Source organism: Oncorhynchus keta, chromosome 33, assembly GCF_023373465.1.
Source record: "Oncorhynchus keta strain PuntledgeMale-10-30-2019 chromosome 33, Oket_V2, whole genome shotgun sequence".
NCBI classification, from domain to species: domain Eukaryota; kingdom Metazoa; phylum Chordata; class Actinopteri; order Salmoniformes; family Salmonidae; genus Oncorhynchus; species Oncorhynchus keta.
Window position 1 is genome coordinate 8,201,624 of NC_068453.1, and position 27,675 is coordinate 8,229,298.

Sequence of the window (27,675 nt, forward strand, 5' to 3'; positions counted from 1 at the left end):
GAAAGTTCAACAATGTTATTTTACTGAACACGGGCCCTGATAAAGGATTGGATGTCATTAGTTAAAAATTCCTCAGAAAAACCTAATATTAAACAATCAACTCATTTCCTCAACGAGTCCCTATAGAGTTAATAGCAATCCCTTTCCAGCTAAAACATTTCCTGCATATCGGTTTATTTCCTGGTCTTTTCAATGCAGGTGGTTCAGAGAAGGGTATAAAAGACCAGAGATAAGGGCAGCTCAGTGAATTGTCCTGTGGTTCTGTCACACTGTCTCTCTCTCTCTCTCCATCTCTCATTAAGACTGGTGAGCTAGGCAGCATGGTTCCTCCAGGGTGGACTCTGGTAGCTGTCTTACTTTCTCTTGTCTCAGGTACAGTAGGTGTTCTTTGAAACTTGACTGTGATTAGTTTCTTTATGCATTTTTATCTGGGTTAACTGCTTGTCCCCACTGAAAAGGTATATATAGTAAAAGGAGTTATTACTGTACAGAATTGTACTCTAGTTTGTATATGGATTGGCTGGCATATTCATATTTTGTTATTTCTAGTTCTAGGCCCAGTTGGTTCTGTTTCAACCTCTGATATGCATCAAAGTAAGTAAAGTACCTTCCTCTACATTACATATACATAGAAGGCCACTTTCCCAGACACAGATCAAGCCTCGTCATGTACTAAAAAGCTCTTTTATAGGAGAATCTCCATTGAGAATGAATTTTAGTCCTGGACAAGACTTAATCCGCATCTGGGAAACCGGCCCATAAAGGGGCAACTCCAACACTTTTCAACCTCATATTCATTAACTCCAGCACCAAACCAGTCTACATATGTGAAAACGATACGTTTCTATGATCTGTGGTTAAAAAGATAACTGTAAGAAGAAAGGTCTTCAAAAATGCTTCACAAGGTAGAATCACAAGTAAGAAAAGTTTCAAAACCTTTCTTGCCTCCCGCGTCCTCATGAATCTCTTAGTACTTGAAAATCACTGTTTTTAAAACTTTAGATTGCTCATACTGAAACAAAATGTATAGACAAATTTATTAACAATCTGTATGTCAATGTATTTAATTATACATATGTAAATGATAAATATCTAAAGATATGTTTAAGCTTTATATTTACATGCACATAAATATATTGACATGTTACAAAATTGGCAATTTTTTATATTTCTGCATGTATATTTATATATTTAAGTAAGTGGTGTGGAAATACATTTTGACAGCATGCTGTGGTAGCTAGTAAAATATATTCCCAAAAGTATTTCATAAATATATGTTACCATGTAATTTAATTAATGGAAAATGTAGCTTTTTACCTTACATACTGTAGCTAGACTACATTAAAATACAATGCATAAAACTACAAAGTTCAGCACAAAATCACAATAGCATGATGGACAAGGAGTGCTTCAATAATCCTTTTTTTTTGTTGTTGCTGAAATAACTTGGTCCATTGTTGAATTGTCACTGGAAGCTCGCATCTGAAATATAAAATATAACGTACAAATGACCTCTGTGCACTTAACATCTGTATTTGAAAATGATGTGTTTTAACATCAAAATGTATTATTCTGCCCTTGAGTTGCGTTCCCATGCAAAACTAGACAGATAGCTAACAACTAAGTCTTCAATAAAACTCCCAAGGCGTGACTTTTCTTGAACGAATATATTGAAAACGTTTATGTTGTGAAACTGCAAAATACAGAAAAGAATATACTTTAGTGTTCAATTCACACCGACATACTGTAGATGTACATTAAACATTTGAAGTTGCATGAATACAAAGCACGCGCTAAGGTACCATGCATCTGGCATGATGCCAAACCATATAGCTAATTGTTAACCATATGGTAATTGCTCCTTTCATTACTCTAATAATGTATAACCATCTATGTAGAATAACAAAGCATATTACACTAAAAACAGTAACAAAACTACAGTATTGTATATTTTACAATTCGTTTGCATGACGCATGAGCAAAGTAATACAGCTAACGACATACACAAAAGGCATTGCAATTTGTGAGTAAATGCAACCAACATTGATATGTAAGAAACTCTATCAATAACAAGATTATCATCATTAGCTAAATGCTTGAATCGAACTTACAAACAAATATTTTTCCAAGGCTGAAGCGTGACAAGAAATAACTACATTGAAAGACCTGCACCGTAGCGTTGTTTGTAGCTGCTTCTATGCGTGCAAAACAAATTCTGTACTTCCTGTTTGCGTTGACTTTCTAAGTACCAGAAAGCGCCACTAGGGGGCAAATAACACCATTGAACACAATGAAAATCCAATTTAACCATTGTAATAAAATAATCTGTTATCTTCTAACAGGATGGCAGCACATGTATACTAACAATGCAGATTCCTTCACCTCCAGTATTCATTTTCCGACTCGCAAGTTGACAGTTACCCTGTGGAGAATGAAGAGACAGAGTCAGAGAAACAATTCCACACAAGATTAAGAATAAATAAGGGGTTCATTTTCATGAACATATTTTAATTTCACTCTGAACTAGATAAACAAATGATACAAAAGACGACATACGTTGACTGGGTCTGTCCATAGGCAGCTGAGGTGCCAGACCAGAACAATCTACTGCAGGAGGGAACATTTTGATTATATTTTGCTAGAAATAATCCAGCTAGCTAGCCAGTTCTATCAGAGACACCCAACCCTCACTAAAGCTAGCTAGGTTAGCTAGCTACAGTGGTTCTTCCTTTAAAAGTTTTGAGTTTATGCCCCAACCGTTTGGTTACGTACAATAGCACAGCTTGCGGGGTGCCAGAGAATTAAATTGCACATTATTTAAGTGTCAGCCATTGTTGCCAAACGGTTGCGGCATAAACTCAAAACATTTAAAGGAAGAACCACTGTAGCAAGCAACACATTGCTTGGCTAGCAAAGATTATTTAACAATAGCTTTGGAAATGAAATTATATCTAATGCGTACATAACATTAACGCTACTGAACTCTACTCAACTTAAATGTTCAAGACAATTGAAAAGGTTGAAAAGTGACGGAGTTTCCCTTTAAATTCAGTTTTTCTATGTGGATTTATTACTGCAGCAGACTTTTGACTCGTCTCTGTTTGTTGCCAGATGTGTGTAAGACCTTTGGCAGTGGAGTCGTCCAGATGTTCAACGGAACCGTATTCTACGTCCACTCCACCTGTCCCTTCACGCTGACACGTTTTACTCACAACCGGGTGGACTGTGACATCACCGTGCGTCGAGGTGAAAACGGCCTGCTGGAATATGTCGAGATCAACGTCAACAAGATCCAGACCCGGATTCTGTACAATGGAACCATCTTCGTCGAGCAGAGAATGTTTGTGTTTTTATTTACTCTATTTTATTCTATTTTAATTCTGTTAAATTATGTCTAATGATTTACTCGTAAAAAATATATAACACATAAAGGGGTAGTTGCAAAGATCCAGATATAGTCACTTTTCATATAAAATCATGCATAACACAGTTCTGGAGTGGGTCTTCAAGATCCTGATCAAGTTAACTGTAAAGCTGGATTCAAAACATGTTCGCTGGATATACTGTATGTATCCTGTGTTGAATGTGATTTTTAATCCAATGGTCTTAATCGTGGCCTGTGATGCTGCCAATTACACTATTACTTCAAAGCAAGTGATGACATTGAATAGGGAAATGTCTGTCCTTCACAGTTTTTTGACGTCTGGGATGACTTGTAACTGTAATTATCTTACATAAGCTGCTAGCTCCAAATGGAATTAATGAATGGATGAATCTGGTTACCTTCACATGCACCAAGGTGATCTTACTATATATAGTCTATTGCGTAATGCAGTTACAGACATCATTAATCTCAGAGCTCGAGCACGACCAAGTTATTAATTAGATATTTCACCAAATATTAGCTAGATTGTCCTGCCCTTTTCTTCACACCAACAAAATATACAGTCTAAAATAATCATTAACCTACTTGGCATTGAGGAAGAGGATGATGATGATGATGGTTGATGACGATTGACTATGACGTGTTTGTCACAGGGTGTCCCTTCCCTACGACCACACCTATCAACATGTGTTCCAGTACGGTACCAACACCAAGCTGAGGAGCACTGTTCTACCTCTGTCTGTCATCTGGAGCAGTGTGGGCGTGGGCATCGACTCTCTCTGGGTGAGTGATCCATGAACAGCTTCAAATACATTGTTGTTACCTATTATTTATTCTCTCATGCTATCCTTAACAAATTTGATTAGGTTCCTGGTGCCGAGATGACCTATTAATACATGATTGATTGACTGGTCCCTGGTCTGTCCTCTAACAGGTGAAACTGGAGCAGGAGCTAGTCCCTGGAATGACTGGACTCTGTGGACGACCAGATATACCAGGTCAATTACCTTATAAACATATTTTTTATACCTCTTCTAAATATATACAGTAACAGTCAAAACACCTACTCATTCAAGGGTTTTTCTTTATTTGTACTATTTTCTACATTGTAGAATAATAGTGAAGACATCAATATTATGAAATAACACATATGGAATCATGTAGTGAAATAAAAAGCGTTAAACAAATCAAAATATATTTTATATTTGAGATTCTTCAAAGTAGCCACCCTTTGCCTTGATGACAGCTTTGCACACTCTTGGCATTCTCTCAACCAGCTTCACCTGGAATGCTTTTCCAACAGTCTTGAAGGAGTTCTCACATATGCGGATCACTTGTTGGCTCTTTTCCTTCACTCTGCGGTCCAACTCATCCCAAACCATCTCAATTGGGTTGAGGTCGGCTGATTGTTAAGAATCTAAAATCTCAAATATGCTTTGATTTGTTTAACACTTTTTTGGTTACTACATGATTCCATGTGTGTTATTTCATGGTTTTGATGTCTTCACTATTATTCTGCAATGTAGAATAGTAAAAATAGTAAAAATAAAGAAAAACCCTTGAATGAGTACTGTAGGTGTGGCCAAACTTTTGACTGGTACTGTGTACTGGTAGAGTATATATATACATGATATACAGTATATATATATGTGTGTATATATATACTCTATATCATGTTGAATTGTAGATATGGATTGTCTAAGTAATCTGCAAAATGCAGTATGGAGAAAAATACAGTGAACAGCCTCTTGAATATCAATTGTCTGGGTGCTAACTACACTTCTTGCTGTTAGCTGTGCGCTAACTACACTTCTTGCTGTAAACTGCACTTTAACTACACTTCAGTGTACTAACTACTCTATATTTTCCTGCCAAATTAGATGACCGTCAGCAATTGATCGCAAAGAGTGTTCATTCAGAGGCCGGGTGCCAGACCATGGACTCCCTACGCACTAAGAGCACGGTACATTTCCTGAATTATGCATTTCTTCTTTTTTAACACTAGACTTCTGGTGAATGGTAATGAATGGATCTAAGACATAGAACCCTATAATTTTCTGGCAAGCCTTGATGTTAATATTTCTATATAGATAATGCCATGTTGCTGTAACGTAGGTTATATTGTTTTGAAGTCTGCACTAGTGTTTTACAGTATGATGTACTGTATGTATTATGTGTTACGTAATAGGTCTGTCAGACGTTCCTCTCCAACTACGTTGAATGTCTGCAGGCTAACACAAGCAAATACATCATTCTTTGTCAAGAGAATATTTACGGATATGAAAAAGAGCTTTATGTAGGATGTGCGTTCTACAAAGAAATTGGCCATCGGTGTCAGACCAGCCACGCTTGGAGGACCTTGACAAAATGTCGTAAGTAAATCAGTTCAGAAAAAAGCTGTTAGTTTATAAAGATGTTACGAACAGTTGTAACACATTATAATGACTATTCATCTTGTTAAAGTGATTTGGTCTTTAACAAATTCTGAAAGACTTGTGTGTCTGTCTGTTGCGAAACAGCTGAGTTCAGTTGCCCAGGAGAACTACACTTTGAGGAGCAGGGTGATGCGTTTGTTCCCACCTGTTCCAACCCAGCACCGAGAACCAATAATCAGGACATCACCAGCACCTGTGTCTGCCCCCAAGGTAGGCCTTACACTGTCATAAGGTTTCTTAAAAATATGAATTGTAACTGAGCAGACAATGTTTTAGCAAGCAGATCTGCACTGCTTTTAAAATGACCCTCACATATTAAGCAATCTGCCGGGAGACCATTTTAAACATTATCTTTAGTGTTACAATCACATAAGGTTGATGAGGGTTTTAAATGGCTATGTTTCAGGGCAGGTATTGAACGATCGAGCAGAGGGCCATTACTGTGTCAGTGAGTCAGCCTGCCCGTGTGTGTATGCCGGGAGGAACTATGCACCGAGGGAAGAACGCAGAACTAAATGCCAGACCTGGTGAGAGAATCAGAACTCATGAGTCTATTTTGGACAAGAGCACTATGTGGTTTTAGTCAAAAGTATTGCACTAGAGTATGCAATGCCTTCAGAAAGTATTCAGACCCCTTGACTTTTTCCATATTTCGTTACATTACAGCCTTATTCTAAAATTAAATAAATAAATACAAATACGCAACAATCTACACATAATAGCCCATAATGACAAAGTAAAAACGGGTTTTAAGAAATGTTTGCAAATGTATTACATTTAAAAAAACAACTGAAATATTTTATTTACATAAGTATTCAAAACCTTTGCTATGAGACTCGAAATTGAGCTCAGGTGCATCCTGTTTCCATGAATCATCTTTGAGATGTTTCTAAAACTTGATTGGAGTCCGCCTGGGGTAAATTCAATTGGACATCATTTGGAAAGGCACACACCTGTCTATATACGGTCCCACAGTTGACAGCGCACGTCAGAGCAAAAACCAAGCCATGAGGTGGAAGGAATTGTCCATAGAGCGCCAAGACAGGATTGTGTCGAGGCACAGATCTGGGGAAGGGTACCAAAACATTTCTGCAGCATTGAAGATCCCCAACAACTCCATTGTTCTTAAATGAAAGAAGTTTGGAACCACCAACACTCTTCCTAGAGCTGGCCGCCCAGCCAAACTGAGCAATCGGTAGAGAAGGGCCTTGGTCAGGCAGGTGACCAAGAATCTAATGGTCACTGACAGAGCTCAAGAGTTCCTCTATGGATATGGGAGAACCTTCCAGAAGGACAACCATCTCTGCAGCACTCCATCAATCAGGCCTTTATGGTAGTAGCCAGACGGAAGCCAATACTCAGTAAAAGGCACATGACAGCCCGCTTGGAGTTTGCCAAAAGGCACCTAAAGACTCTCAGACCATGAGAAACAAGATTTTCTGGTCTGATGAAAACAAGAATGCCAAATGTCACGTCTGGAGGAAACCTGGGACCATCCCTACGGTGAAGCATGGTGGTGGCAGAATCATGCTGTAGGTGTGTTTTTCAGCGGCCGAGACTGGGAGACTAGTCAGGATCGAGTGGCCTGCCAGAGCCCGGACTTGAGCCTGTTCGAACATCTCTGGAGAGACTTGAAAATAGCTGTGCAGTGACTCTGCCCATCCAACCTGACAGAGATTGAGAGGATCTGCAGAGAAGAATGGGAAAAACTCCAAATACAGGTGTGCCACGCTTGTAGCGTCATACCCTAGATGACTCGAGGATGTAATTGCTGCCAAAGGTGCTTCAATAAAGTACTGAGTAAAGTGTCTGGATACTTATGTAAATGTGATATGTCTTTTTATATATATAAATGATCAAACATTTCTAAAGTGTTTTTGCTTTGTCATTATGGGGTATTGTGTGTAGATGGATAAAGGAAAAAAAACAAATTAACACATTTTAGAGTAAGTCTGTAACCTAAGAAAATGTGGAAAAAGTCAAGGGGTCTGAATACTTTCCGAAGGTACTGTGTGTTGAAAAGGATGCTATTTGTGAACTAGCCAGACTTCTCATTGAATTTGTCCACTTATTGATATCGTCCTGATCAAAATGTAACATGATACTAATTTATTTCTCCACAGTATGTGCTACAATGGCAAGTGGATATGCTCTCAGAACAGCTGCCCTAGTAGGTGTGTGATTGAAGGGCAGTTTGTGACCACGTTCGATGGGAAACAGTATACCCTTCCTGGTAAATGCACATACATGGCCTCCAAGGTAAATCAATAGATTTTAATCTCACAGCACGATGGTAGTTTTGAGTTGTACTCATACAGTACTTTCACCTAAAGTACTAACTTCCCTTATTCTTTATGAATGAAATAAAACAGGGTTTTAATTGGACGATATCCATACATTTTTCTGAGACGACGTCCTCCATCCAAAACGTGTTTCTTCAGATTTACCAGGTACAGTTTGTCTGCTTGTAACCTTTGCTTCCCCTTTTACATTCAACGTCTCTTTATGATGATCAACAACATCTAAAGCACTTTTTTTGTTTGCCAATTACAGAATAACTACAGATTCTCTCACAACAGTGTACAGTTTGAGAAAGAGGAAATCCGAGAGCTACATCAGTCAGACAACGCCATGGTGTTCTGGCAGTCATCCATGTATGTCCAGGTATTGACATCCTTTGGCATGAAGATGCAAGTACAGACGTCTCCAGACCTCCAGCTCTATATCACACTACCACAGAGTGAAGTAGGGGAGCCAGAAGGTACTTTGCTTTCATCGTGACAATGGTTCTGCATGATATACGTATTATCGCTATGTATCGTCATCATTATCATTGTCATATCAGTAGTTAAGTCACATTGACTGAATCCTGTGAACAAACAAACAAATGATGTCATGTATCTGCTCATTTCTGTACTGTAAAATAAAGTGGTAACGTTCCTTTTTTTTACTAGGACTTTGTGGAAACTACAACACCGATACCACTGATGATTTCACCACAAGCAGTGGTATCGTAGAAAATGCAGCGGAACCGTTTGCGCTGTCCTGGAGTGTAGGGGACTGTCCCGTTAACATACCCAAAGTCTGTATCAACACCGACAACGGTAAAGTCCCTCTGAAGGCTTCATGACTTACAAAATAGGTCCTCACATGTGTTCAGTAGGTTTTCCTATGAAGGAAATGAATCTGTTTGTTTGAATAGCTTCATGAAAACAATGCATGTGGTGACAATGTGTTTCCCCTTGACATAGTTTTATCGCTCTTTGTTGGTACATTACATTGTCTACATGACATTTAAGAATTAGGGGGAACGTGAATGCCTCTTGCAATACGACATTGTGTAGAAATGTGGGGGGTCCTAATTCTGTTTTTGTGCTTCTAACTCTAACCTATGGACTATTACCTCTCAGAAATATTTGCAGACGAGAAGTGTCACACCTTGAGAGACCCCGGTGGGATTTTCGCCAAGTGCTACGATCACGTGCCTACTGACAATTACCACAAGGCAAGGATCAACTAATACCAAACAAAATCTTGAGAACTTTTTATACATTGATTAAGGTCAAACAAGAATACATATTTTTGAATTGGTATTTACCTTGTAATTTAACGAGGAAATGATGATGTAACAATGTTTTGTAATCATTTGTGACTTCATGTTTTGCAGGCTTGTATCCAGAGAACGTGTACCTGTGGAACTGGGCTGCAGCAGTGTTTGTGTGTGGCCCTGGCAAATTATGCCAAAGCCTGTGCCAACCAGGGCATCACAGTGGGTGACTGGAGAAGGGCCACCAACTGCAGTGAGTAACACCCATAGAATTAGCAATTGGACGACTAGAATGGACATGAAGCTTCTTATGACGGTATAAAAGGTCAGACATTTTGGTAAGCCAGTGCTGTGATACCATATTGTGTAAAACAATATATTTGAATATTATTTGCACAGTATGTTTGTTAGGTGGAATGATTCCAATAATGTTTCTAATTTTCATTCCATACAAACAATGCAAGTCAATCCACAGCCATACACTGGCTGAAATGAGTTTAATAGGACTTAGACAAGTTGTAAATGCAAACAAGTACTGATATTGTATCATATAATAACAGCTTTCCAAGAAAACAAACATTGAGGAATGTATTGTCTGGCAAAATATATTTTCTAGGCTATTTATACAGAAAATTGGTATAAAACCTGTGTACACTGTATTTACAAGACAATATTTTAGATTGACAATAATTATATTACACAATTTCTGATATACTGTATCACGTTACTTTTATTTCCCTGCATAAGTAAAAGCAGGAAATGCAGCAACTGCTTCTCTACTGCCATTCATTCCAATTAAACTGGTTTGGATTTCTCTCTGACCAATATTTCTGCCATTTTCTGTAAATGTTTAACATGAATGTCATTTTGGATTTCTCTCTGACCAATATTTCTGCCATTTTCTGTAAATGTTTAACATGAATGTCATTTTGGATTTCTCTCTGACCAATATTTCTGCCATTTTCTGTAAATGTTTAACATGAATGTCATTTTGGATTTCCAGCGGTACCGTGTGAGAACAATCAGAGGTTTGACTACGAAATGCAGGCGTGCAACAGCACCTGTCTCTCCCTATCCCGGCCAGACCCCAGGTGTGGGGTGGAGGATGCACCTGTGGAGGGCTGTGGCTGCCTGGAGGGCACTCATCTGACCGGGGAGCTCACCTGTACCCCGAAGGCCCAGTGTCCATGTCACCATCAGGGAGGAGTCACACCACCAGGACCTGTTGCCATCGATGGACGACAGTGGTGAGTTCCTCTTACATACAGCTATGGAGGTGTCATTACAGATGACAGTGTCGGCATAAATCATTAGACTCTTGCACAAAAAAAAACAGGAGATCCTATTACAGAACTTGCTACGGTTTGTTGGTATTATCGTTATTACTTTTATTTGAACGGCAAACCATAAGTCTCAGTACACTTGAGAAAAGACGCGTTGGACCAGATTTATTCAACAGCTAATTTCCATCTGCAGTCCCCGGCATGGTAACATATAACAAAGAAAATACATTATATATACGAACAGACAACATAGAAACAGACACATTTTTGTGTTCTTCTTAGGAATAATAACAAAAACAGAGGTCAGGATATACAGATACGTTTACAGACCAAAGTCAAGATATTGCACGTAATAATAATTGGACACATTGCTTTTGGAACCATGAGTTGTAAAAAACAGCAACAAAATCAAAAACAAACAGCAAAGAAAAAGGTTTGTAAAAGTGGTTACAAACCTGCTCTTCTTTATACCGCTTTTTGTGTAAAAGCACTGACACTATAGTCAGCATTTTTAGTTTTCTGGTAGTTGGTTCCAGTGGTGAACAGCTTTTAAAGAATGCAGATCGGGCAAGAATTCACATACGGGAACTCTACAGTTCCCATTCACTTCTCCCCTAGTATGTGGCTGTATACATTACCTTGCAAAAATATTCATCCCCCTTGGTGTTTTTCCTATTTTTTTGCATTTACAATGTGTCATTTAAACAGATGTTTATTTGGAATTCATGTAATGGACATTCAAAAAAATAGTCCAAATTGGTGAAGTGAAAAAAAGTACTTAAATAATAAAATAAAAGATGAAAAATAAAAGATGAAAAAGTGGTGCGTGCTTATGTATTCACCCCCTGTGCTATGAAGCCGCTAAATAAGATCTGGTGCAACCAATTGCCTTCAGAAGTCACATTATTAGTTAAATAAAGTCCACCTGTGTGCAATCTAAGTGTCACATGATCGGTCACATGATCTCAGTGTATTGTCTTCGCTCAGGCACCGTCTCCAACTACACAGAAGTGACCTTACTTCCCCCAGTCCTCTCCTGTGTGCTGCCCTTCTGGCAGCCTTATGGGGCTTGTACAGCTGGTGAGCAATCAGCCCCAATTAGTCCTGGGCGGAGAGCCCGTCCAGCCCTGGAACGTCCAGCAGATGGAGCCATCGCCTCGTGGTGTATACTCCGTCTGTCACCAGGCCTCGACCAGTCTCCCCCTGGTGGCTGACCTGCTGTACATATACACCTGTTCTGAAAGGCCCAGAGTCTGCAACACCACTAAGCAAGAGGCACCACCAAGCAAGCGATGCCATGAACAAAGTTGTGGAGAAGTACAGATCAGAGTTGAGTTATAAAAAAATATCAGAAACTTTGAACATCCCACGGAGCACCATTAAATCCATTATTAAAAAATGCAAAAAATATGGCACCACAACAAACCTGCCAAGAGCGGGCCGTCCACCAAAACTCACGGACCAGGCAAGGAGGGCATTAATCAGAGAGGCAACAAAGAGACCAAAAATATCCCCGAAGGAGCTGTTCATAAGACCACTTTAAGTCGTACACTCCAAAGCTGGCCTTTACGGAAGAGTGGCCAGAAAAAAGCAATTTTTTAAAAGAAAAATATAAGCAAACACTTTTGGTGTTCATCAAAAGACATGTGGGAGACTCCCCAAACATATGGAAGAAGGTACTCTGGTCAGATGAGACTAAAATTGAGCTTTTTGGCCATCAAGGAAACGCTATGTCTGGCGCAAACCAAACATCTCTCAACACCCCGAGAACACCATGTTTTTCATTAACAGGGTCTGGGAAACTGGTCAGAATTGAAGGAATGATGGATGCTGCTAAATACAGGGAAATTCTTGAGGGATACCTGTTTCAGTCTTCCAAATATTTGAGACTGGGACGGAGGTTCACCCTCCAGCAGGACAATGACAACACTGAAGTGGTTTAAGGGGAAATCTATTGAAATGTCTTGGAATGGCCTTGTCAAAGCCCAGACCTCAATCCATTTGAGTATCTGTGGTATGACTTAAAGATTGCTGTACACCAGCGGAACCTATCTAGCTTGAAGGAGCTGGAGCAGTTTTGCCTTGAAGAATGGGCAAAAATCCCAGTGGTTAGATGTTCCAAGCTTTATCGAGACATACCCCAAGATATTTGCAGCTGTAATTGCTGCAAAAGGTGTCTCTACAAAGTATTGACGGGAGGGGGGAGGGGGTTAAGTTTTTGTCTTATTTCTTGTTTGTTTAACAAAAAAAGATTTAGCATCTTCAAAGTGGTCGGCATGTTGTGTAAATCAAATGATACAAACTCCCCCAAAATCAATTTTAATTCCAGGTTGTAATGCAACAAAATAGGAACAATGGCAAGGGGGTGAATACTTTTTGCGAGTCATTGTACATCTAACCCTACGTACATATCCCAACCAGAAGCCATGGAATACAGGCAACAACCGCACTGAGCTAAAGGCTAGAGCTACCGCTTTCCAAGAGCGGGACACTAATCTGGATGCTTATAAGAAATCCTGCTACGACCTCCAACGAGCCATCAAACTGTCAACACATCAATACGGGACTATTGTTGAATTCTACTATGTCGGATCTGACACTCATCAGATGAGGCAGGGCTTGCAAACGCTCGTCAGATGTGTATGGGCTTCCACATTTCTTTCTACTAAGCTATATGTCATTTTTAAGGTCATACCAAGGATCCTTTAGCTATTTGATTTGACATTTTAAGACCCCTTGAAGTATACATGTTCTTTTTTCTGGTCCTTACTGCTATTAGCCCACACAAACACATTGAATAACAGATTCACTACAAGGAACAGATAGTCCCAGCAAAAATATCAAAAGGAAGTTTGTTCTGAAGTGTCTCTCCTAAAAAGATATATAAGAAAGATCAGGAAACATTTAACCCCATATTTTGGGCAATAAACAGTCTCTGTATACTGTATACTTCCATTCATTTTTTCAACTGGTACCTTTAGATGAGTCTTGAGGCCTGTGTGCGTCTTAGAGTAAAACAACTGTAGATGTTCGTGAGTCACACCTTTGCACAGAGGGTTGTGTAGCTCAAGAGGTTTAAACGCTACAGACAGAATTTGTCAGATAAGCCGTATCAACTATAGACAAGTCTTTTGACGCAAAATGGAGAAGACCGATTTTTGGGATGTCTCGTGATCTGATAAACACCGGTCGAGCGTTGTAATCTTTCACCACAAATGTGGAAGTACGGTGGATTGAGACGCTTCCAATGCAAAAAAACCCAGATCTCTAGCTTAAACTGACAGATTTTTATGCGGATTTTTGTATCATGCTAATTAGATTTCCGCAGGGAATTAAGAAAAAAATTAAGCTGCTTAAGGGTCAAGGCCGCGGGGCCAGACAGATTACCAGGATGTGTACTCGGAGCATGTGCTGACCAGCTGGCAAATGTCTTCACTGACATGTTCAACCTTTCCCTGACGGTCTGTAATATCTACATGTTTCAAGCAGACCACCATAGTCCCTGTGCCCAAGAACGCCAATGTAATCTGTCTAAATGACTATCACCCCATAGTACTCACATCTGTACACATGAAATGCTTTGAAAGACTGGTCATGGCTCACATCAACACCATCATTCCAAACACCCTGGACCCAGGCCAATTCGCATACCGCCCCAACAGATCCGCAGATGACAAACTCTCTCTTGCACTCCACACTGCCCTCTCCCACCTGGAAAAGAGGAAAACCTACGTAAGAATGCTGTTCATTGACTACACCATAGTGTCTTCCAAGCTCATCACTAAGCTCAGGACCCTGGGACTGAACACCTGCCTCTGCAACTGACTCGATCCTGGACATCCAGATGGGCCACCCCCAGGTGTTGAGGGTAGGCAACAACACATCCGTCACTGACCCTCGACATGGGCGTCCCTCAGGGGTACGTGCTTAGTCCCCTCCTGTACTCCCTGTTCACCCACAACTGTGTGGCTGCGCAGGATTCCAACACCATCATTACGTTTGCTGATGACACAGCGGTGGTTGGCCTGATCACTGATGACGATCAGACAGCCTATACACCAACATCTTACATCCACCTTTTTTATACTCTTTTGCAGCAAATGTGAGGATGGAGAATTGCTGTGCTCTGAAGATTGTGGTAAATATATATTTTTATTTAATAGCCTCTTGATGGTCTAATTCTTACATGTTATTACAGTATTTTTGTGTGTTTGATATGCCTTCAAATGTAATACTGTATGCTACTGTCTGTTTCAGGTTGCACCCAGGGGAAGGTTTGTGTGCATTGCTCACAATTTGCCATAGATACAGCTCAAAAAACATGTGCCAGTCTGAGCAAACCAACAGTAAGTTCACAGAATTAGAGTTAACATAAAAAATGTAATAAAAAGTGAATATTTCATGCTAGCCCAAAAAGTAGAACTGAAAACTGTTCATTGATTCAATTAGCATTGAATTGTAATGAGACCCTCATCTTCGTTGTTCCCAGAGTGCTGTTCAGAATTGTACAAGTGGCTGTTACTGTCCAGGGGGCCAGTTGGAAGACCATAGGGGTGTGTGTGTGACTGTGGACAACTGCACCTGTCAGTACAGCGGCAAAGTGTTCAAAGCAGGACAGAGTGTCAAGACCAACTGTAGAACATGGTGAGTGAGCCACAACTGTTGCCTTGCTACTTCTGAAGTGTGTATCAATTACAGATACATACATGAGTGAATGTATCACAGTACGACTTGGGGATTTGTCCATTTTTAAAGACAAACAAACCAACAAACACACCACGTAGTGTATTATATCTAACGAACATCAGGAAGTGTTTGTCTGATTCTGAGCTGAAGCAAAGATAGTGTTTTATACTTACTGTCTGAAATGTAATCCATCATTTGAATCCTAACCTCTACTTAAGTTGATGTTTCATGTAGCCTAGTGGTTAGAGTGTTGGACTAGTAACCGAAAGGTTGCAAGATCAAATCCCCGAGCTGACAAGGTACAAATCTGTCTTTCTACCCCTGAACAAGGCAGTTAACCCCACTGTTCCTAGGTCGTCATTGAAAATAAGAATTTGTTCTTAACTGACTTGCCTAGTTAAATAAAGGTCCAATTTAAATTTACATCAATACAATGACTAAGCAAAAAATTATACTGAAGTGGAAGTTCAGAATCACCACCCTAAAAGTTTGTCTCCATCCACTTCCCAGCACCTGCCGCCATGCCCAGTGGAGCTGTGTAGATGAACCATGCCCTGGTACATGCCTGGTGTATGGAAACGGACACTATCAAACCTTTGACTCTAAATGGTACCGCTACGATGGGAACTGTCAGTACACATTAGTGGAGGTGAGTCACAGAAGCCAATCTGATATCACCTTTTCATTGGGTTATCAAGCATTGTTCTTCATTTTGTTAGAGATATTTATTTTATTTTCTATACTGCTGTGAAATTAATGGTACTGTTTCTAAAAAAAAAAAAGCATCTACAATTCTGCTGTTTTCTTCCTTCTCTCATAGGATGGCTGTGGTAGGGAAGCTGGGTCGTTTTCTGTCAAAGTAGAGAGTGTCCCGTGCTGTGACGAGGCTCTGACCTGTTCCCGGACCATCGTGTTAGACCTGCTGGTAATACACTTAGCTCACTTCTCTCCTCTGTCACGCCGTGCTTTTGAAGTCCATTATTATTAAATAGAACTACCCCTCTGTTTGTTTGGAATGTGTTTTGTTAAGTAGAACTAAGCACCACTTGGGATCACCAGGTAAATACTAATTGAATTGAATAATGTAAATACGTATCAGAAAGTTTGCATGAAAATGACTTTTTTTTTGGCAAGTAATTTTCTACTGAATACCTGTGGTAATAGGACTGTAGTATGGAGCGTTATTAACTTCCTTAATGAGGTGTTTGTCTTTTCTCTCAGGGTAATGTCACTCTGACTCTGAATGAAATGAAGGTGACGAGACGGCTCCAAGGGGGATGGGCTTCTCTGGAGGCGGAGCCTCTGTACTCCACCCACACTGTGGGCCTCTACATCATGATCTCAGTGCCTTCTAGAGGACTAACCCTCATCTGGGACAAACACACCCAACTTACCGTCATACTGGACGACCGTTGGAGGGTGAGTTCTCTCTATCGAGACGTTAAAGATGCAACCTGTAAGATTTCCCTATTGCTCGTTGATCATTGCAACTGCTGAAATATAATTTCACAGCTACTAAGTACTGTTTAGTATTAAGCTATGGTTAAGTTAGCACAACTCTCTTGCCTAAGTTAGTAACTCACAAATGAATTGGATTATTATTAATTAAGTTGTAATCAGTTAATCAGCTGTACTTTCACAGAACCGAGTGTGTGGACTTTGCGGGAACTTCGATTCCAACGAGATGAACGACCTGCAGATAAGTGGGTCATCGGTGGTGTCCAGCCCCCTCGCCTTCGGCAACAGCTGGAAGACGGCCACACCCCCCTGCTCTGACGTGACCAATGAGGTGTTTCCGTGCCAGCGCCACTCTTACTGCTCCGCCTGGGCCGAGAGACGCTGTATGATCCTCAGGGGAGACACCTTTAAGGACTGCCACTTGAAGGTAAAGTTCGCTTAAAAGGACAGTTCACCCCAAATGTTAAACACCTCTAATTAAGGACTGCCAAAGAGGTACGCTTATAAAAGGTTAGTTTACCCCAAACATCACACACCTCCACTTAAAGGTAGGCTTAAAGAGATATAGTTCACCCCAAACATGTGGGTCCTTTGTAGCTCAGTTGGTAGATTATGGTGCTTTCAATGCCAAGATAGTGGATTTGATTCCCACAAACACTCGTACAAGATATTCTAAATGTTTACGTACCCCTAAAAGCATCTGCTAAATTGCATGTATTATATAATTATGTAACACATTTAAGGAGACATTCCGTTAACATGTTCTGCTTTGTTCTCCAGGTGGACCCAGAGCCCTACTACCAGGCCTGTGTGTTGGAGTCGTGCTCCTGTGAGTTTGAGGGGAAGTTCTTGGGTTTCTGTACGTCCGTGGCGGCCTACGCTGAGGCCTGCAGTGACCAGGACGTGTGTGTCCGCTGGAGAACGCCAGACATGTGCCGTACGTAAACACAACTGATGCAAATAGGATTAAATGCTGATGCAGTATTTCATTTAAAAGTAATGCTCACACTTTATTGTTTTTTTTTAAAAGTATGTATGAGCCTGCCCAGGATAGTCTTTCAATGAAATGCTACTTACAGTGGAAGTCAGAAGTTTACATACACTTAGGTTAGAGTCATTAAAACTCGTTTTTCACATGTCTTGTTAACAAACTATAGGTTTGGCAAGTCGGTTAGGACATCTACTTTGTGCATGACACACAACATTTTTCCAACAATTGTTTACAGACAGATTATTTCACTTATAATTCACTGAATCGCAATTCCAGTGGGTCAGAAGTTTATAGATGCTAAGTTGACTGGGCCTTTAAACAGCTTGGAAAATTCCATAAAATTATGTCATGGCTTTGGAAGCTTCTGATAGCCTAATTGACATCATTTGAGTCAATTGGAGGTGTACCTGTGGATGTATTTCAAGGCCTACCTTCAAACTCAGTGCCTCTTTGCTTGACATCATGGGAACATCAAAAGAAATCAGCCAAGACCTCAGAAAAAAAATGTAGACCTCCACAAGACTGGTTCATCCTTGGGAGCAATTTCCAAATGCCTGAAGGTACCACGTTCATCTGTACAAACAATAGTAAGCAAGTATAAACACCATGGGACCACGCAGCCGTCATACCGCTCAGGAAGGAGACGCGTTCTGTCTCCTAGAGATTAACGTACTTTGGTGCGAAAAGTGCAAATCAAACTCAAACCCAGGAAAGGACCTTGTGAAGATGCTGGAGGAAACAGGTACAAAAGTATCTATATCCACAGCAAACCAAGTCCTATATCGACACAACCTGAAAGTCCGCTCAGAAAGGAAGAAGCTACTTCTCCAAAATAGCCATAAAAAAAGCCAGACTACGGTTTGCAGCTGCACATGGGGACAAAGATCGTACTTTTTGGAGAAATGTCCTCTGGTCTGATGAAACAAAAATAAAACTGTTTGGCCATAATGACCACTGTTATGTTTGGAGGAAAGAGGGGAGGCATGCAAGCCAACCGTGGAGTAAGGGGGTGTCAGCATCATGTTGTGGAGGTGCTTTGCTGCAGGAGGGACTAGTGCACATCACAAAATAGATGGCATCATGAGGAAAGAAAATCATGTAGATATATTGAAGCAACATTTCGAGACATCAGTCAGGCAGTTAAAGCTTGGTCGCAAATGGATTTTCCAAATGGACAATGACCCCAAGCATACTTCCAAAGTTGTGGCAAAATGGCTTAAGGGCAACAAAGTCAAGGTATTGGAGTGGCCATCACAAAGCCCTGACCTCAATCCCATAGAAAATGTGTGGGCAGAACTGAACAATCATCTGCGAGCAAGGAGGCCTACAAACCTGACTCAGTTACACCAGCTCTGTCAGGAGGAATGGGCCACAATTCACCCAACTTATTGTGGGAAGCTTGTGGAAGTCAACCCAAACCATTTGACCCGTGTTAAACAATTTAAATGCAATGCTACCAAATACTAATTGAGTGTATGTAAACTTATGACCCACTGGGAATGTGATGAAATAAATAAAAGCTGAAATCAATCCTTCTCTCTACTATTATTTTTGACATTTCACATTCTTAAAATAAAGTGGTGATTCTAAATGACCTAAGACAGGCAGTTTTTACGAGGATTAAATGTCAGGAGTTGTGGAAAAACTGAGTTTAAATGTAGTTGGCTAAGGTGTATGTAAACATCCGACTTCAACTGTATATGTATGTGTTATTGAAACAGTGTTTAAATGAACTATTCCCTTACCTACCCATACAGCGGTATACTGCGACTACTACAATGAGCAGGGCCACAGTAGCTGGCACTACGATCCCTGTGGACAGATCAAGACCTGTGGCAAGAACAACCTCTTCACTGGCAAGCTGGAAGGTAACTGAACTGACTCAATTAATGGAAATGGTTGATCCATCTAACATGGTCCTGGATCTGTTTGTGCTGTCAAACCGACCTGTCACCAGGCTATGATCCCAGAACCAAATCTTGTGTACACTAATAGATAATTCTGTTTAAGTGTACATGTATGTTTATATCTGTCATGAGAGATGAATCTACTCCTCACAGTGATGTTGACCTTAACGCTAACTTAACGCCTGTGTGCAGGCTGCTACCCGAGATGCCCGGCAGAGGCTCCATACTATGATGAGAACAGAAGGAGTTGCTCCACTTTGGACAACTGCACCTGTTATTCCAACGACACTACTGTTGAACCTGGTACAGTTATCAGGAAGCCCACTGAGAAATGGTGAGTACCAATTTACAGTATACCAGTGCATGTAGGCCTATGTGAGGAAATGAGAAAGGGAAAATAAATGTAACATACAGGAGAATGGTAACTGATCTTTTCCTGTGTTCTCTGTCTACAGCACTTGTGAACAGGGACGTATTAACTGTGGTAAGTGGATATAAGTTATGACGACATGAACATATTTGTAAATCAGTTAAGACTTTGATCACAATTGTGACGGACTTGTATTCAAGTATTATATTATCAGGAATGCAGGTCGCAGTTGTAAATGAGAACTTGTTCTCAACTGGCCGACCTGGTTAAATAAAGGTGAAATAACACAATGTGGTATTAACACATCTATTTATGTGATTTGCCTCTTTAGGTCCTGATCAAACCACCACACCTGAACCTACAACCACAGCTACACAACCCACTACTACACCTGAACCTACAACCACAGCTACACAACCCACTACTACACCTGAACCTACAACCACAGCTACACAACCCACTACTACACCTGAACCTACAACCACAGCTACACAACCCACTACTACACCTGAACCTACAACCACAGCTACACAACCCACTACTACACCTGAACCTACAACCACAGCTACACAACCCACTACAATGAGAACTACACCTGAACCTACAACAACTATACTGACTACTACACCTGAACCTACAACCACAGCTACACAACCCACTACTACACCTGAACCTACAACCACAGCTACACAACCCACTACTACGCCTGAACCTACAACCACAGCTACACAACCCACTACTACACCTGAACCTACAACCACAGCTACACAACCCACTACTACACCTGAACCTACAACCACAGCTACACAACCCACTACTACACCTGAACCTACAACCACAGCTACACAACCCACTACTACACCTGAACCTACAACCACAGCTACACAACCCACTACTACACCTGAACCTACAACCACAGCTACACAACCCACTACTACATATGAACCTACAACCACAGCTACACAATCAACTACAATGAGAACTACACCTGAAGCTACAACAACTATACTGACTACTACACCTGAACCTACAACCACACCTAAACAACCTACTACTACATATGAACCTACAACCACAGCTACACAATCAACTACAATGAGAACTACACCACCTGAAGCTACAACAACTAAACAACTACTACACCTGAACCTACAACCACACCCAAACAACCTACAACCACAGCTACACAATCAACTACAATGATAACTACACCTGAACCTACAACCAACTAAACAACCTACTACTACATATGAACCTACAACCACACCTAAACAACCTACTACTACATATGAACCTACAACCACAGCTACACAATCAACTACAATGAGAACTACACCTGAAGCTACAACAACTATACTGAACTACTACACCTGAACCTACAACCACACCCAAACAACCTACTACTACATATGAACCTACAACCACACCTAAACAACCTACTACTACATATGAACCTACAACCACACCTAAACAACCTACTACTACATATGAACCTACAACCACACCCAAACAACCTACTACTACATATGAACCTACAACCACACCTAAACAACCTACTACTACATATGAACCTACAACCACAGCTACACAATCAACTACAATGAGAACTACACCTGAAGCTACAACAACTATACTGACTACTTCACCTGAACCTACAACCACACCTAAACAACCCACAACAACAGCTACACAATCAACTACAATGAGAACTACACCTGAAGCTACAACAACTATACTGACTACTACACCTGAACCTACAACCACACCTAAACAACCCACAACAACAAGAACCCCACCTGAATATACAACCACACTATTCCCAACAATAGTTACAGGACCTAACATTTACACTACAAATACTCACCATAGTACAGGAGCTATAGATTTGTTGAGTACTACAGCCGGACAAACCACTACTGCAGAAGCAACTACAGCATACATTGAAACTACAACTAAATTAGCATCGACACAACCCACAACTACATTCTCATATTCTACAACCAAATATGTTGAACCAACATCTACAACCGAACCAACTTCATCACATACTGAAATGACAACCGAACCAACTTCTTTTACTGAAATGACAACCAAACCAACTCATTTTACTGAAATGACAACCAAAGCAACATCTGAAGGACCATCGACTGAAGCTACAACCCTGTACACAAGTCAACCAACAACCTCCTCTACACCATCTCCCACTACCTCTGAATCGACAACATCTACGGGTCCAACAACAATGTCAACAACAATATCTACAGAGTCTACAACACGTACAAGTAGGCCAACATATTTAAATATATTTTTGCCAATTTGGATTGTTGACATAGGTTTATCTCTAAAATCGACACTAATGCTGACCTTACAAATAGATGTTGAAATTGTTCCACTATGTTTAAGTCAAATCTTCACCTTGTTTCCAGTTTGTGAGTGTAGAGACCTGAAGAGGAACAAGATATGGGTGTGTGGAGAGAAGTGGACAGAAGACTGCTTCAATAAGATTTGTACGGGTGGGAAGATAGAGATGACTTCGGTCACCTGTCCGAATCCAGTTCGCCCCACCATGTGCCCCAGGGGACAGATGGTCAGTGTCTCAGACGGATGCTGTGACTACTGGAAGTGTAATTGTGAGTCTGGCTGCCTGTCTGTTCCTTTGTGTGAAGTGCTAGAGTTTGTCTATCCGTGGATCTTGTTTTTGAAGAGGGTTTTACTTCCTGCAAAATCTGCTCTTTTTATGTCGTAGTTTTGTCTCCCTTATGGGAATGCACTTATTATAAGTCAGTTCCTCGCTTATTCCCCCTCTACTCTTATGCCCCTCTACTCTTATTTCCCCCTGTCCCCCAGGTCGTTGTAACCTCTATGGAGACCCTCACTACATCTCCTTCCAGGGTGTGACCTTTGACTTCCTGGATAATTGTACATACATCCTGGTCAAGGAGAAAACGCTGCGTCACCATCTGACTGTTAGCGTGGACAACTACTTCTGTATTCCCGAGTTGGACGGCTCCTGTGCCAAAGGCATTATCCTGCAGTACCGGAACAACACAGCCACTGTCAGCATTGTACCGGATGAGTACAGGGTGAAGGTACTGCCGGTCTTCAACTTGATTTATTGATTGATTGGTTTAGGGATTCATTCATCCGTCCTTCCATTCATTAAATTATTTGTTAATTCATTCCAGTTGTCTCCACATTTTGATTGATTGACTCTTGAATATATAGCCTTGATAGTGATCTTTCTGAGATCTCACTCACTCAAACCATTCTGCTCCTCTCTGTCCTAGTCTACTCTGAACCAGAAGAACGTTGAGCCTCCCTATGAGGAGAATGGTATCAGGTTTGAGACGACAGGCTATATGGTGTCTGTATACATCCCTGAGATACGCTCACATATCTCTCTCACACCATCCAACACTGTGACTGTCACCTTGGCCATGGAGCATTTCCTGAATAACACCCAAGGACAATGCGGTTTGTATTAGACAAGGAAGTGTGTGGTGCGTGTATGCCTGCCTGCATGCATGCGTGCATTCGTGTATGTATGGGTTCGTTACCAAGCTTACGTTTACATCTTTGGCCATTGGCAGGTGTGTGCGGTGGGAGCTCTTGTGTGCGTAGAAGTGGGGAGACTGAAGCTGACAGCTGCTGTGATAAGACCGCCTATGACTGGATCTATGAGGACCCTCTGAAGCCTGAGTGTAGCGCTGCTCCCAGGGACATCCCTTGCCATCCTACAAACAATACTACCAGCTGTCCTGGCAGCCCCCTCTGTGACCTTCTCCATCACCCGTAGGACGATTCAATTCAATATGATTTATTTCACACGATGATCTCCCAAATGGTCAAAAATCTGAGGCATTTCATTCAATGTTGCTGCGACAGCATTATACATTATACTGAGACAAAACCATGCAACATACAAACTGATTTTGTTGTGTTGTAAAACTATTGGTTTTCCTGTATGTTGATGAGTCTGTTGGTATGTGTCATTACAGAGTTTTTGCAGATTGCAGTAGACGGGTGGATCTGAGCCAGCTGGAGAAGAACTGTAGGTTTGATTCGTGTGGTAGGAACGACACGGCTTGTTCTCCTCTGGAGCAGGCTGCTGAGGAGTGTAAGAAAGCAGGAATCTGTGTGAACTGGAGACAACTCACCAACGGGACCTGTGGTAATTTAACTTTTTTTTAAAAAGTTTCTAAAACTTCCTGAAATGTGTATTGGTGCTTGGAAAATCAGCTGAGGCGTTGATTTAAAAAAAATTAAGAAATGTAGTTGTGTGTATATATATATATATATTTTTTAATTATTATTTTTTTTTTTATCATCCATCATGGTGTACTGATGCTGGGGAAATTCATTAAGACACAAAGACAAGAAGAGAGAAAGAACATTTCACTAATTCATTTTCTTTTTTTCAGCTATTGGGTGCCCAACAGGGATGGCGTACAGAGAGTGCCAAGGTCAATTGGATGACTACTGTCACGGAGGGTAAGTGAATCCATCTCCCTGTGTCCTAACTATTTAACAGAGGACATTTTACATGTCTAAATGTATTTTTAAAAAGTGTCTAAAAAGTTCAAGAGTCTTCTGTGTTCCACGTTCTTTCTGCAGAGTCCGTGTTCAAGGGAGAGTACAGGAGGAAGTTAAGGCTGGATGTTTCTGTCTCAGAGGACAGTTCAGAGCGGAGGAGCACAAGACGATCTGTGTGTCGGAGTGTCCCTGTGAGTGGAGTTTGGATTCTCTTTTGAGCCTAGGGCCAAATCCAAACTTGAGAAATCCACTTGTATAGGTTGAAGTTGAGCTTGTGATCATCTGAGTTATGCTAAGACAGGGTTTCCCAAACTCGGTCCTCGGGACCCCAAGGGGTGCACATTTTGGGTTTTGCCTTAGCACTACACAGTTGATTCAAATAATCAACTAATCATCAAGCTTTGACAGTGTTAGGGGTAAAAAAAATATATAAATAAATAAAATAAAAATAAATGTGCACCTCTTGTAATTCAATTCCCTCTCCCTGTAAATTCCATTTAATTCAATTCTAATTCCAGGTCACTTTAAATTCAGAGATACTTTAATTCCTCTCAATTCCACTGTAAGTTAAATTACATGAATTCAATTCCCAATTCAATATTATCCCCAACAATTCCACATTCAAATTCAATTACTTCTGGCTTTCAGACTGATCACGTCACTTTAGACAGCCTAGCTATACTGGTAATATAGAAATACAAAATTGAAATGAATTTAAAACAAATCCTGCATTCATTTTGTCATACTTTGTGCATTCATTTAATTTACTGGGAAATGTACAAATATTGTTTTACAATTCACTTCCATAAATGTTATGCTTTTCAATTCAAACAGTCCAAACAGTGTAACAGATTGTTGACATTCGATTTGAATTCAACATAAAATCTCCGCTTCATGAGTGAATAACAATTCGATTGGAATTGACCCCAACCGTGCATACTATACTGATGCTTTATGTGTTATAAGTTAAACCTCTTCATTATGTCTTCCAGACTGCAAGGGTCCACTGGGAGAACACAAGCAGGTGAGAAGTCCATGTGCTTTCATGGCTCCATGATTTACAGCTCTGTTACAGGGGGCTGATATACTGGTACTTTTTAGTATTAATGTTCTTCTGTTTCACAGCTTGGGGAGACATGGCAGTCCAACTGCCAGGTGTGTACGTGTAGTAACCAAACCAAGACCGAGGAGTGTCAACCTAACCCCTCCCCTCCCCCGCCACCTCTCTGCAGTCAGAACTCAGTCCTGGTTACCGGCTGCTGCGGCAAACAGACTTGTGGTAAGATAATGGATCTGATACGGAATAATAATAATAACGATGCATGTACAGGGCGTTTCTAAATACACTCACCTTCCTAGTGCTCACATGACCTCACTTTCCTTTGCAGTTGAGAAGACGTGTAACTATAATGGAAGGACCTATAAAGTAAGCATCCAGATGTTTAGGGGGGTGTACACACACACACACAATACCTTTGTACACATTGGCTTCTCTTCTTATCTGATGTCTATGTGCCTGTTTGGTTAGGTGGGAGACAGATGGACAGACCTTGCCCTGCCTTGTGAGTCCTATAGCTGTACGAGAGAAGGCACTCAGACAGTGAGAAGGGTGTGTCCCCATCAGTACTGCTCAGAGGTACCCGCTGCTCTTTCAAATGTATTTATGAAGACATCTTTTTTTTTTCTCACAACGTATGGAACTCAATGCGACTGTTTTGTTTCCAGGAGGACAGAGTATGGGACGAACAACATTGCTGCTACACATGTAAGCTAACTCTTATCCCCAGTCTGTGTTGTAGGTATTTGTTCATATCTGGTCACACTGACCATGAAGAGAGGGAGGGCCGGACATCTAGTGGTTGAACTGAGGTGGTTCACTTATTCACTGTGGACATTTCCACTGCAAGGAGAGACTAGAAAATCAACAACAATATAACGTTTCCTAGTCTTTGTATCTATTGCTTATAGCTCCAAGGGATGATTATGTACAATGTAACTCTGAACTGTATTAAAGGGTCAGTTCACAAAAAAAAACAATATTTTAGTATTTTGTTTGTCAGTACTCTGTTAAAACAATTGTTAAAGTTTTCAACATAGAGCACTTTAGTTCAGAGAAAGAACTGTGATGACCATGAGGTTGATGCATTTTCCCCACTCACACACTTCCGTTGTCTCTACCCCAGGTAACCAGACCTGTGCTACCAGGGTTTCTAGTGTGAACATCACTGTAGACAACTGCACAGCAACAATACAGCTGCCCATGTGTCAAGGCCAGTGTGGGACAGAGACAAGGTAAGACTGGTCAGAGATGATTAATGCACTTACTGTACGTTGCTCTGGATAAGAGTGTGTGACATAACTACAATGTGAATGTCTGGTCCTCTTCTCTTCTCCTCCCTCTCTCTAAACCTCAGATGGATTGTTGCTCGCAGTGTTCTCCAACTGGAACAGAAGTGTGAGTGTTGCAGAGTGAGGAGTTATGAGAGGAAGTCAATGAATCTGACCTGTACTGGGGGCTCCGTTATGCCACACCTGTATGCACATGTTACCAGCTGCGAGTGCCAGAAGTGCAGTACATTGCAGTAAACATTGCCTTGTGTTCTGAACGTATATACATGCACACAAACCAAAGAAAATCTATATTGAACTGTTATTAAGATGGTGAAAATGTGCCAAATCAATGTTTTTTCTAGATTCTGCAACCGTCTTATAATACTGTCTTGGTCGGTGTGTTGAGGGTAAACTGTGCAGAACAGCGGCTTAATGTTTCCTTGGTGTAATAGGTTTTTCTATATTGCATATACTCTGTTCCAGTGCAGGAAGTGGACCATTGTGTGTAGCATATCGTTGATTGCGTATGTATTCCAGAAGATTTTATTCCAGAAGATATTATTTCACATAGGACATCTTCTAATGATCAACCCAGCACTTTTAGCACTTTTTCAGCTAAATGACTGCAGCTCCAATTTGAAAGTGATCTTCTTATTTTATTGAAACGTTTATTTCAAGAACTGTAACCACTTTGATTTTGCTGATTTATTTGCAATAAAGTACTGAAGCCTCGACACTGAGCAGCCGTT

At 40.7% G+C, this 27,675-nt stretch overlaps 1 protein-coding gene and 1 long non-coding RNA gene across 2 annotated transcripts; one reads left to right on the plus strand and one right to left on the minus strand.

Moving 5' to 3' along the window:
- Nucleotides 1–240: 240 nt before the first annotated feature.
- Nucleotides 241–27,666, plus strand: LOC118366145 (mucin-19). The gene is made up of 43 exons (XM_052491609.1): nt 241–372; nt 550–594; nt 3,112–3,340; nt 4,039–4,168; nt 4,320–4,383; nt 5,266–5,348; nt 5,574–5,757; nt 5,905–6,030; nt 6,227–6,347; nt 7,944–8,079; nt 8,193–8,270; nt 8,374–8,581; nt 8,775–8,924; nt 9,231–9,325; nt 9,488–9,620; nt 10,371–10,614; nt 14,748–14,788; nt 14,908–14,996; nt 15,140–15,294; nt 15,847–15,985; nt 16,157–16,261; nt 16,558–16,755; nt 16,979–17,221; nt 17,575–17,731; nt 19,543–19,653; nt 19,885–20,026; nt 20,148–20,176; nt 20,394–20,785; nt 21,432–22,344; nt 22,489–22,692; nt 22,910–23,151; nt 23,350–23,536; nt 23,653–23,854; nt 24,061–24,233; nt 24,484–24,553; nt 24,677–24,786; nt 25,588–25,619; nt 25,721–25,874; nt 25,984–26,021; nt 26,124–26,231; nt 26,321–26,360; nt 26,779–26,887; nt 27,010–27,666. Exons 1-43 carry the CDS (start codon nt 321–323, stop codon nt 27,179–27,181), a joined length of 6,633 nt encoding a protein of 2,210 aa, XP_052347569.1. The 5' UTR covers nt 241–320; the 3' UTR covers nt 27,182–27,666.
- Nucleotides 1,923–3,054, minus strand: LOC118366148 (uncharacterized). Its single transcript, XR_004821894.2, has 2 exons — nt 2,557–3,054; nt 1,923–2,422 (listed from the first exon to the last, which is right to left on the minus strand). It is a non-coding gene; the product is annotated as an uncharacterized LOC118366148 (long non-coding RNA).
- Nucleotides 27,667–27,675: the final 9 nt, after the last annotated feature.